Source organism: Schizosaccharomyces osmophilus, chromosome 2 (assembly GCF_027921745.1).
Source record: "Schizosaccharomyces osmophilus chromosome 2, complete sequence".
In the NCBI taxonomy this organism is placed as follows: Eukaryota; Fungi; Ascomycota; class Schizosaccharomycetes; order Schizosaccharomycetales; family Schizosaccharomycetaceae; genus Schizosaccharomyces; species Schizosaccharomyces osmophilus.
Genome location: NC_079239.1, coordinates 1,325,619 through 1,337,127, shown reverse-complemented (window position 1 = coordinate 1,337,127; position 11,509 = coordinate 1,325,619). Strand labels below are relative to the sequence as shown.

At 41.4% G+C, this 11,509-nt stretch overlaps 5 protein-coding genes across 5 annotated transcripts; 4 read left to right on the top strand and 1 right to left on the bottom strand.

The window, feature by feature from the left end:
* Positions 1 to 1,371: 1,371 nt before the first annotated feature.
* Positions 1,372 to 3,150, top strand: SOMG_03103 (nucleobase transmembrane transporter; the record flags this gene model as incomplete). Its single annotated transcript, XM_056181894.1, has 1 exon — positions 1,372 to 3,150. One exon carries the CDS (start codon positions 1,372 to 1,374, stop codon positions 3,148 to 3,150), a length of 1,779 nt encoding a protein of 592 aa, XP_056037311.1.
* A 594-nt stretch (positions 3,151 to 3,744) lies between these two features.
* SOMG_03102 (ornithine cyclodeaminase-like protein) lies at positions 3,745 to 4,752 on the top strand (the record flags this gene model as incomplete). Its single annotated transcript, XM_056181893.1, has 1 exon — positions 3,745 to 4,752. One exon carries the CDS (start codon positions 3,745 to 3,747, stop codon positions 4,750 to 4,752), a length of 1,008 nt encoding a protein of 335 aa, XP_056037437.1.
* Positions 4,753 to 4,834: 82 nt separating this feature from the next.
* SOMG_03101 (cell agglutination protein mam3-like) lies at positions 4,835 to 8,083 on the bottom strand (the record flags this gene model as incomplete). Its single annotated transcript, XM_056181892.1, has 3 exons — positions 4,835 to 6,556; positions 6,623 to 7,019; positions 7,212 to 8,083. 3 exons carry the CDS (start codon positions 8,081 to 8,083, stop codon positions 4,835 to 4,837), a joined length of 2,991 nt encoding a protein of 996 aa, XP_056037309.1.
* Positions 8,084 to 9,554: 1,471 nt separating this feature from the next.
* On the top strand, positions 9,555 to 10,631 carry scm3 (CENP-A histone chaperone Scm3; the record flags this gene model as incomplete). Its single annotated transcript, XM_056181891.1, has 1 exon — positions 9,555 to 10,631. One exon carries the CDS (start codon positions 9,555 to 9,557, stop codon positions 10,629 to 10,631), a length of 1,077 nt encoding a protein of 358 aa, XP_056037310.1.
* A 334-nt stretch (positions 10,632 to 10,965) lies between these two features.
* Positions 10,966 to 11,437, top strand: nxt1 (mRNA export receptor Nxt1; the record flags this gene model as incomplete). The annotated part of the gene is made up of 3 exons (XM_056181890.1): positions 10,966 to 10,984; positions 11,046 to 11,313; positions 11,359 to 11,437. The coding sequence occupies 3 exons, from the start codon at positions 10,966 to 10,968 to the stop codon at positions 11,435 to 11,437; spliced, it is 366 nt and encodes a 121-aa protein (XP_056038182.1).
* Between the last annotated feature and the right edge of the window lie 72 nt (positions 11,438 to 11,509).

Below are 11,509 nucleotides of genomic sequence, written 5' to 3'. Positions count from 1 at the left end.
ATATTTGTAGACTGGTTTCCTATGCAATTTCATCTGTTTTCTCCTGGAAACTTATAATTAAATTAAGTTTAAATTTATAGAATTTCGTATTCCTATTCCTATTTTTATTCCTACTGGTGGTTTATTCTCCTCTGCTAATTCGAATCCTCGCTTTTTGCTCTTTGACCAGCCAGCAAGGAAACCATTTCGTTCCAACCTGGCTTTGTAAAGAGAGACAGACACTCACACACAACTCTCTCACAGTCTCTCACTCTCTCTGTCTTACGCGACGCATTGCATGGTCGACGAATCATTTTATTTTTTACTACAAAAAAAAAACCCACCCACTCAACGCTACTCTCGTTTTACATTTCTAAACTCACTTTATATGATTCATTTTTAACCTCCTTTCATTTCTCTTTTTTCTTTTTTTCTTTCTTTTCCTTGCTCATTGCTTTGTATTACTCTAGGTCTCATATCATTAAATAGAATCTTCTCTTGCTGTCCTTATTTGAATTCATCTATGAAGAACGATCTCAATATCAGAGAAGAGATAGGGCAGCGCAGCGTTTCTTCTTGACGTTAAAACACAGTGTTGTTCTATACCGTTTATCTTGGGAAGCCATATACGGTGTCTTTAGGGTGCCTTTCTATCGCCGTAAAAATGGAGTGTTTTGAGGAGATGAATTGACGTGTTCGGGACCTTGTTTTTCCTTGTACATATAAAAACGAGACTTGTCGCTAATTCTTCAAGAATTGCTTTTTCTTCCTTCCACCTTTCCTCAATTGGTTTCTCCAGTTTGGATGTATAAACAACTCACCTCAAATACATTCTTTCGTCCATTAAAAACGGTCGTGACTTTCAATAACCATCATACTTTTTAAACTGAAAGTTTGAAGTTGGATCCTTTGGTAAAAAACGTTGTTGCAAATCGAGAACTGAAGCTAGGGCTGGTTTTGGAAGTATAAGCGAACTTTCCATCTCTTGTTTGAATTCTCCTTTGCCCTTAAATCCTTCGTCTTTGAAAACGGAACTGGTTTTCTAGAATCCATTAATCTATTTGCTCTCAACAAAAGAAACTAGCAAAAGAACATTTATTTTTTCAATTTTCATTTTGAAATCTTCCCCTTTTATCAGAGTGAAGTCAATTGAATCCATAAAAAAAAACATCAACAACAATTAAATACGAGTCGTTCATGTCCGTCTTGAAGTGATATTCTAATTTTATTGCATTTGTTTTATAATCTTAGTCTGTTGGAATCAAAGTTATTTTCTTTTAATATTGTTCTTTTTCTTTCTCTTTGATTTCCTTCTTTTCTCCATTTTACTAATTTTGCCTTTCTTCTCTCTTCTCTCCTCTCTCCTCTGACTGACTCTCTTTTACATTCATCATGTCCAACTCTTTTGCTTATGACGATGCATTTCCCCCTCCTCCCACCTTTCAGCAAAAATGTTCCAACGCTGTCCGCTCCGTCTTCACCAAAGACTTTTGGATCGGTGATTATGACTATAGTTTCCTGCTCCCTGCCATCCCCTTTACCAACAGTAAACCAAAGTCCCCTCCCTTCTTTTCCTTAAACGCCAAAACACCCGTTCTTTTGGCCTTTATTTTGGGCTTCCAGCATGCCCTCGCCATGATTGGAGGCGTTACCTCTCCTCCTCGTATCATCGCCGCTAGTGCCAATCTTACAGTCGAGCAAACCAATTACCTTGTCTCTGCTGGTCTCATCAGTACGGCCCTCTTGACCCTCATCAATATAGCTCGCATCAAAATTCCCAAAACCAATTATTACATTGGCACCGGCATGCTCTCCGTTCTCGGTATATCCTTCACCAGTGTCAGTGTAGCGCCTAAAACATTTAGTCAAATGTACCAAAATGGTTATTGTCCTACCGCCTCTGACGGTACCAAGCTCCCCTGTCCTGATGCCTATGGTGCATTTATTGCCACCTGCTGCGTTTGCTCTTTGCTTGAAATTGCTATGTCCTTCATTCCTCCTCGCTTCCTCAAACGCCTCTTCCCTCCCATCGTTACTGGCCCCGTCGTTTTATTGATTGGCGCTTCTCTTATTATGACCGGTCTTGAGGATTGGGCCGGCGGTAGTGGCTGCACAAGCCGTCAAACGATGTGTCCTTCCAATACTGCTCCCCATCCCCTGTACTGGGGTAGCGCCCAGTTTATCGGACTCGGATTTAGTGTCTTTGCTACCATCGTCGTCGTTGAACGCTTCGGTCCTCCTTTAATGAAAACAACTTCTGTTGCCTTTGGCCTTATTATCGGCATGATTATTTCTGGTGCTACCCATTATTGGGATCGTTCCATTATTGATGCTGCTCCCGTCATCACGTTTAACTGGGTCCATACTTTCCGCCTTAAAATTTATGGCCCTGCCGTTCTCCCCATACTTGCTATGTACATTGTCAACATGATGGAGGCCATTGGCGATATCACCGCTACTTCAGACGTCTCCATGCTGGAAGTCGATGGTCCCGAATTTGACTCGAGAATTCAAGGTGGTGTTCTCTGCGACGGTACATCCTCCTTAATAGCTTCCCTCATGACTATCACCCCTCTCACAACCTTTGCCCAAAATAATGGTGTAATCAGTCTGACCAAGTGTGCCAATCGAAGAGCTGGTTTTTTCTGTGCATTCATCTTGTTGTGTATGGGAATCTTTGGTAAGTTCGCTGCCGTATTTGTAGCAATTCCCAATGCCGTGATGGGAGGAATGACCACCTTTTTGTTTTCCTCTGTCACAACCTCTGGTATAGCCATCATCGGTCAAATCCCTTTCAATCGTCGAAACCGCTTTATCCTCACCGCTTCTTTAACTTTGGGTATGGGTGCAATTTTGGTTCCTAATTGGTTCAGTTACTTTTTTACATATTCTGGAAGCAACAAAGGCCTTGTCGGTTTTTTGGACGCCATCACCCTCGTCATGGAGAATGGATTTGCCATTGGTGCTTTCATTTCCATATTTCTGAATCTCATCCTCCCTGAAGAGTTCGATCCCGATATGCATAACGACAGTCCTGGTATGTCTTCAGGCGCTAACGGCATAGTCGAACTTACGGCCGTTGACCCCACTGATTCCACTACCACCGATACAAAGCACGAGTCAGAGAAGAAGATAAGTGAGAACAATGGAATTGCTGAAGTGCCGGTGTAACTGAGTCCAGAATTTATACCTATTAAATTGAATTGTTGGAAATTCGGTTTGTAAATGATTTCTTCTAATTAATAATTTGCTATGTTTTTTGTTTTTGTTTTAATGTCCTTATAGTTTGCTTTTTATTAATAACATTTTTTTTTAATTAAAATCTCCTTCATTGTCAAGTTTGTTCATAAATAACTCTTGCAATACAGAATAATTTCATATAGGTAGAGGTTTCATAGTCTGCTATTTTAGCATTGTTCTCCAATGTTAAAAAAGCTTCCGGTATCATATTTTAACATACACTGTAAATACTTGTTCACGGTACCCTCATCTGGTTGTAGCTGTCCTACGATGTCCAAACGTTTGGTCTACCTTTCAACTTTATTTAAACAAGATCATCTGAGGTACATTTAAAAAGGTTAGATTACTTTGCCTTGATTTTGTGACTCATCTTTCATCACAGAATTAGAAATGCGAAAATGAACGATTTTTGATATCTAAAAACCAATCTTGAATTCAATGTTTAATTATGCTTATCTTTGTCAGATACAACATTTTATGAAACTGACCTAAACCTCTTCAGTTACATTGTGACAATACCCCATTATGAATAATAAGCTCACTTCTCCTACCGTATTTTTTTCTCGAGATGAGTTAGTGAATTACTTACCTTGGAACGCTTTGATTGATGCCCTTAGGGACATCTTCACGAAAGCAATTGAATGTCCCCCCAGACTCCACTATCCCATAGAAAGCTCTGTGAATGAACATGAAGCTCATGGTACCATGTTGATCATGCCTTGTTGGTCTCCTGGTGAATACATTGGCGTCAAACAGGTAAACGTTTTTCCCAACAACAGTAAAAAGAACCTACCAAATCTTTCCAGCCATTATCTTTTAAGCGATGCAAATACTGGTATCCATTTAGCTCAACTCGATGGAGGAGAACTCACATCTCGAAGAACTGCTGCTGCCTCTGCTCTTGCATCTAAGTACTTGTCTAGAAATGATGCAACCTCGCTTCTGATTTTAGGATCTGGCAACGTTGCTAAAAATCTTATTTACGCTCATTGCTCTGTTCGCCCCATCAAAAAGATTACTGTTTGGAACCATCGGTTTGAGAACGCTATAGCTCTCGTAAAATCAATTTCTGGTGACTTTCCTTCAATCAATTTGTGCGCTGTTAATGATGAAGATTTGGAACACACCGTTAGAGCTTGTGATATTATTTCGTGCGCAACCTTGAGTACATCTCCTATTGTGAAAGGTTCATGGATTCAGCCCGGTACTCATATAGATTTAGTAGGCGGTTTCACTCCAAAAATGCATGAAGTTGACTCCGCTTGTGTTTCTAAAGCGAGCGTTTTTGTCGATACAAGAGCCGGTGCACTCTCTGAAGCTGGTGACCTATTAACACCAATTAAAGAAGGTGCATTCTCTCCCGACGATGTCCAAGCTGATTTATTTGATTTAAGCAATGAGCATCACAAGGGACGTGCTCAATTAACTAACTTCCAAGGTGCCATAACCCTCTTTAAGTCTGTAGGAGACTCGAGAGAAGACCTTGCTGCAGCTACTTTAGCTTATAACACACATAAAAACAAGAGACTATAAATTTCATTTATGTTTAGGAATTAAATTTTCATTAATTTATCAAAAGAAGGTATTCTATTAAGAAATCGTTGAATTCTATATTTTAAGCGACATTTACAACTGAGTGGTTAGGAGTACCAATCAAAATTGTCTCAGTAGCACCTCCACTATATGAACTGGTGTAGCCACCATTTATTCCATCAAATGTACTAGTCGTAGTAGTTGTGGTCTGTTTTGGTACATCGATTAGAACTGTACCAGTCTTGGAGCCCTCGGGGGTAGCGATGGTGGAAGTAAAACCTTGATAACCGGAAGTTATTGTAGTGGTTATCCAGGCAGGTGTAGGAACATCGATCAACACTGTACCAGCCTTAGAGCCCTCAGGAGTAGCAACAGTGGAGGTGAAACCTTGAGAACCGGAAGTTGTCGTAGTAGTCACCCAGGATGGTGTAGGGACATCGATTAGAACTGTACCAGTCTTGGAACCCTCTGGTGTAGCCACAGTGGAAGTGAAGCCTTGAGAACCGGAAGTTATCGTACTAGTCACCCAGGCAGGTGTAGGAACATCGATCAATACTGTACCAGCCTTAGAGCCCTCAGGAGTAGCCACGGTGGAGGTAAACCCCTGAGAACCAGAAGTGGTCGTAGTAGTTACCCAAGAAGAGCTAGCACTGGGAACGTCAATCAATACAGTGCCGGCAGATGTGCCAGTAGGGGTAGCGACGGTGGAGGTGAAACCTTGAGAACCGGAAGTGATGGTCTTAGTAACCCAAGAGGGACTAGGGCTAGGAGTATCAATCACAACAGTTCCAGCAGAAGAGCCTGAGGGAGTAGCAACGGTGGAAGTGAATCCTTGAGAACCAGAAGTGATGGTTTTAGTAACCCAAGAGGGACTAGGGCTAGGAGTATCAATCACAACAGTTCCAGCCGAAGAGCCTGAGGGAGTAGCAACGGTGGAAGTGAATCCTTGAGAACCAGAAGTGATGGTCTCAGTAACCCAAGAGGGACTAGGGCTAGGAGTGTCAATCACAACAGTTCCAGCAGAAGAGCCTGAGGGAGTAGCAACGGTGGAAGTGAATCCTTGAGAACCAGAAGTGATGGTTTTAGTAACCCAAGAGGGACTAGGGCTAGGAGTGTCAATCACAACAGTTCCAGCAGAAGAGCCTGAGGGAGTAGCAACGGTGGAAGTGAATCCTTGAGAACCAGAAGTGATGGTCTCAGTAACCCAAGAGGGACTAGGGCTAGGAGTGTCAATCACAACAGTTCCAGCAGAAGAGCCTGAGGGAGTAGCAACGGTGGAAGTGAATCCTTGAGAACCAGAAGTGATGGTTTTAGTAACCCAAGAGGGACTAGGGCTAGGAGTGTCAATCACAACAGTTCCAGCAGAAGAGCCTGAGGGAGTAGCAACAGTGGAGGTGAAACCTTGAGAACCGGAAGTGATGGTATTAGTAACCCAAGAGGGACTAGGGCTAGGAGTGTCAATCACAACAGTTCCAGCAGAAGAGCCTGAGGGAGTAGCAACAGTGGAGGTGAAACCTTGAGAACCGGAAGTGGTGGTCTTAGTAACCCAAGAGGGACTAGGGCTAGGAGTGTTAATGACAACAGAACCGTTAGGCGTAGCACTAGGAGTATCAATCACAACAGTTCCAGCGGAAGAGCCTGAGGGAGTGGCAACGGTGGAAGTGAATCCTTGAGAACCAGAAGTGATGGTCTCAGTAACCCAAGAGGGACTAGGGCTAGGAGTATCAATCACAACAGTTCCAGCAGAAGAGCCTGAGGGAGTAGCAACGGTGGAAGTGAATCCTTGAGAACCGGATGTGACGGTCTCAGTAACCCAAGAGGGAGTAGGGATCGAACCAGATGCGGTAATTACGGTAGAGGTGACACTAACAGAACCAGACGTAGTGGTTACAGTATCGGTTTCAGTATAGCAAGTTATGTTTGGGGAAATAGTCACCAAGCTTGGTGTTGAAGAGGATCCGGTAGTGGCGCTTGTAATAATGCTGCTCGATTTATCAATGGAAGTTGAAGGAAGGGGTGCAGAGGTGATCTTCGAAAAAGAAGAAGTACTTAACACGGGATGCTCAGGTGTAGAGCTTGAGGTAGTAACACTCTCGGTTGAAGAAGAAGCAGAGGATGCGGTACTCGTTGTGGGAGTAACTGCCGGGCTACTTTTGCTGCTGACAGTTGAAGAAAGAATGGCAGTGGAGGATAAAGGAGATGAAGTTCCTACACTCGAAGAAGGACCAGCAGATGTGATAGGGACTGATGAACGAGGGATTGATTGGCTGGCGGAACCAGTTCCGTTATAGGTGACGGTAGTAGCAAAAGTGCTGGTACCTACATTCGTGGTATAGACGGTATCATAAAAAGTGGTTAATTCAGTTGTAGTGTAGACATGGGAACCGCTAGTAGTAAGTTGGGTTACAGTAGAGGGATGGCCCTGCTTTCCGTTGTTAGGGATGCTTCCGCTTCCAGACAGGGAAGAAGATGAAGAAGAAGGTGCAATCGGCGTAGAGGAAACAGCTTTAGAGGTTATACTTCTGACATCCGAACTAGCACCCGAAAGGGTTGTTGTGTAAACGGTAGAGAAGCGTTCGGTTAGAAAAGAGAGAACAGAGGTATGAGGGAAAGCGGACGAACTACCAGTAGCTTTGCTGTGAATAGGAACTGAGGAGGAGGACTTAATGGAGTTGCTTGATGGGGAAGGAGCAGGAGGAGAAGCGACGGAACTAGTGAAGCTCGTAGAGGGTACCGGTTGGGAGCTGGAAACTAGAGTGGAACTGGCATTTGGAGATGGGGTGCCGGCTGGGCTTGTATTAGCAGTCTGTGTAGATGAAGAAGCCGAGGCGGTAGATAGGGCAGGGACGGATGAGGGGCTGGCACTTGGACTAGGACTAGGTGAGGCACTGGCGGGAGGAACCTGACTGGAAGTAGCAGCGGTGGTCGAAGAAGGCACCGAAGCTACAGAAGGAGTCGGAGAGGAGCTGCCAGTCGCACTGCTAGTGAGAGAAGAAGAGGAATGGGAATCACCTGTGGGAACACAGGCAAGTTGTGAAGTAAAAGGCACATAAGCAGTGGTGGTAATTTGAGTTGTAACAAGGGACCAATAACTAGAAGCAGTGATGGTTTCTTTTGCCGAGTAGAGAGGAACGTCAGAAGAAAGAATGTGGGAAGGGCAAGAGCATGATGCCGCTAGGTTTTTCGAACCATTCAAAACATCGGCAATGGTAGCATTCTTAAAAGGACCATTTTCGGAAACGTAAGATAACTTTTTAGGAAACAATGCAAATGCAGGTGAAATCAAAGCAAAGAGAAAGAGAGGAAGGAGAAAAAACGTCATTAAAGTCATGATGAAATTCGTTAAAAATAAGAAAAAGGAATTCGTAAAGAAAAAAAAAAAAACAACAAATCTTCTATATCTAGATATTAAAAATGAATGGATAGAACAATGTTCCAAGAAATAGTTACGCAAAGAACGTCAAAATCTATAAGGAATTCAAGGGAAAAAATAATCAAAAGTTATGCTTCAAAAGATATTTCAAAATGAATTGTAGCCAAGAACGGAAACGTCAAAGACGGTAATGCAAATCGTTGTTAGAGACGCTCGCTGGCCGAAGCTTGTCAAATTAGGCATTCTATGAAGAGCTTATATAGTTTTTTTCGTTTTGGGAAGGCAATAGACAAAGGACATACTTCAATGTCAGACAATGTGTCTAAACAATAGACACAATACTAAAAGCAAATCCATGGTTGTTGGTAGCGTTCACAATAGGCGATGATTCACAATGGATGTACAACATCTGTTACTTCATGAAGTAACATTTTGTCATTTGAAACACAAAGAAATGTAAACAAAGATACGAAAAAGAAGGTACTTCGAAGACAGAGGGCTCAATTGTTTGCTACATAGTACATTACAGCTGAAATATGTATAGTATAAAAAAAATATTGGGGTTTCTTTCCTCAAAGATGAGATATTCATAGAGAAAAATAGGTAACACAGTGTAAACAAAAGGCTTTCATTAGAACATCGAGAGATAGAATAGTTTTGCAATTAGTTATAGTGTTCGTTAGGATAATTCAAACAATAGCCCAGCTTACTTAGACGAAGTAACGGCGTTTGAAACAATAGAAACACAATGGGTCAAACCTGAAAGGTTGCTTAAATGACAAAGAAAGTGATAAAGGCTACTTATTTTGAGTTTGAAAACAATAGGTAGACAATGAAAAAGAGAGTTGAGAGTTGAGAGGACAAAGAACAGTGCTATTGCTTTCATGGTCACCAATTTTTTTGCGTGAAAAGAAAGCGAATATGATGTATTGAAGACAAAGACTTGGAACTCGAAGAAGAATAGAGAAATGAAGAGTCTCTTCGCTTTCCTGACCTATGTTTTCTTGCTGCCTGCCATGCGTGTCAATTTCACGCTCTTCCTGCAAAGAAACGATTATCGAGATTTTAACATACGAAGAACTTCTTAATTTTGAAAGAAAAAAAAAGAAAGAAAAGACGAGAAAGCTTCCTTTAATTCACCTTACGAAACGAAATCTGCAGCGGTGGATCATATGGAAAAATGTCGCTTGTTTAAAGAATTTTAAAGCTGACCAAAACTAAAAGCAAACTTCTTTTTAAGAAATTCCTGTTTTCTTCAAACCGCTATCCTTTATGTTCAACCTGTCAGTAGGGTGTATGATGCATCCTGTCCCTTAGTAGTTTACCTACTTACATGCTCATGCCAATATTTCCCCAGTGTGAATGAACTTTCAATCAGACATTTTCCCCCTTTTTTTAATCAACTCATGATTTTTAAAGATTCGTTTTGATGAATTCTTTCCAAAACGAAGACCACGCGTCCTTTGGAAACCCAGATTCTCATCCTTTTCACGCGGATGCTCCTACGTCTGCATTCGCGTGTCCTACTCAGCTTTCGACGATAGAAGATTTACTTGAAAGTCGGCGTGCTTCTCAAAAACGTTATGAAGAGTTTCTGACTTCTTTATTTGAAAAATATGGACGCGACACTTCTGACATAGCTGACGAAATTGACCTTTCCACTGGAAAAATTGTTGTAAATAGAGGCCATTTACTTGGATTAAAAAACAAGAATGACGTCTGGACGGTAGAAGACGAAACTAATAATGCACAGGAAGATACATCTGCAGCTTTTGCCTTACCCTCCAGCAAGCTGACGAAGGGCGAGAATCAAACACCAGTTGAAAATGAAAAAACAAAGCAATGTAATTTTGATATAGCTGAAGATGTTCCTCTCGTGTCCTTTTTTCAAAACAGGGTTGGTAGTTTGCATCCATTCAATCAATCGTCGTTCTCAAAGGCATCGCATCCTAAGAAAGAAATCGAAACCACTTGCGTTAATACCATAGTGAAAGAACAGGGCTCTCATCAAAAATCTTCCTTTCTTCCTCCTGCTTCTTCTCAGTCAGTCCCTGATTCGTTCTCGGAAGAAGATGCAGCCCAAAAATCAAAGTCGAAAGACTTGGTACTTCCTAAGCCAAAACCAAAGCCAAACCATAGAGTCAAGGAGATTTCTCATCCTTCACCGAGTGCGAATGAAGATAAAGATGTGAAAGACTCTCAGGCAGAATCGAACACAAACAATCCTTTCCAAACTCCCGAAAAGCCATCAAGAAAAGGCTCTACACCTTCTAAGCGACCAAATTCTTTTTCTACTTCCACGAAAAAAAGGAATTTTGTTTCCCTCTTATCCATGGTTTCTCCCCGTCCTTCATTTGTATACAAGGATTCTCAAAATTTCGTCGCCAAACCCGTTTCTACATCCCAAATATCTGCTCCTTTTGCCAAGCATCATTCCAAGGAGAATTGTGGAAAGGCATTTTGTTTTGGATGCCTATCCAGAAATAGGGACCAAGGAAAGGTATAACTATACTCAAGTCCTTTCTCTCTACCTACTTTTATCTGTATATTATTTATCCTACTACACTATAACCATCAAATCACGTATTGGTTCTGTACATTAAATTAAATAGAAAATTGACTTTCTTTTTACCGTAATAACCAGAGTGGGAATGTTTCTTGTCTTACGCTTGCAATAGTATATCAAAACAACAATTCATAAGAAATTCGTTAAATTTATCTTTTTCTCTACAAACTGGAATCCATATTCCTTTCTCTTTCTGTTGACTTGCCAAATAATAGAAGCTGGTCGTGTTTTTCGCAAGTTACCTAGTTCCTTCAAGGACGTATTCTTTCAATCAATGGAATTTGCAACACAGTGTATGTTTTGAATCCTTCAACATTAAAAAAGTTTATAGAGTACTAAATATTATCCTTGTAGCTGCCCAAAATTTTGTACATCGTTACTATGTCTGTCTCGAAAATGGACGAGACAAACTTCCAGAATTTTACCGGCCTTCGAGTCTCATTAGTTGGAACGGTCGTCCTATGCAATCTGCCGATCTTTTATCCATGATTACAAGCTTTCCACCTACGAAAACCAAAGTGGAAGATTACGACTGTCAAAATGTCATGGGGTCGGTTGCCAATCTGCTACTGATGGTTTCTGGCAGTATTCGATTTGCAGATAAAAAAGCCCATATTTTTTCGTATGAGTCAAGAAACTATCGCTCCTTCTAACATTTTTCTTCTAGTGACAACCTTGTTTTGCAACAAGATGAATCTGGTCAGTACTTCATAGCCAGCCAAAATTTTCGAATTATGAACGAATAGGATTTTATAGAATTGTTTGACCAAGTTGCTGAACGTGTCAAAAGCAAAAGCATAAAGGTGTCCCTATTACCT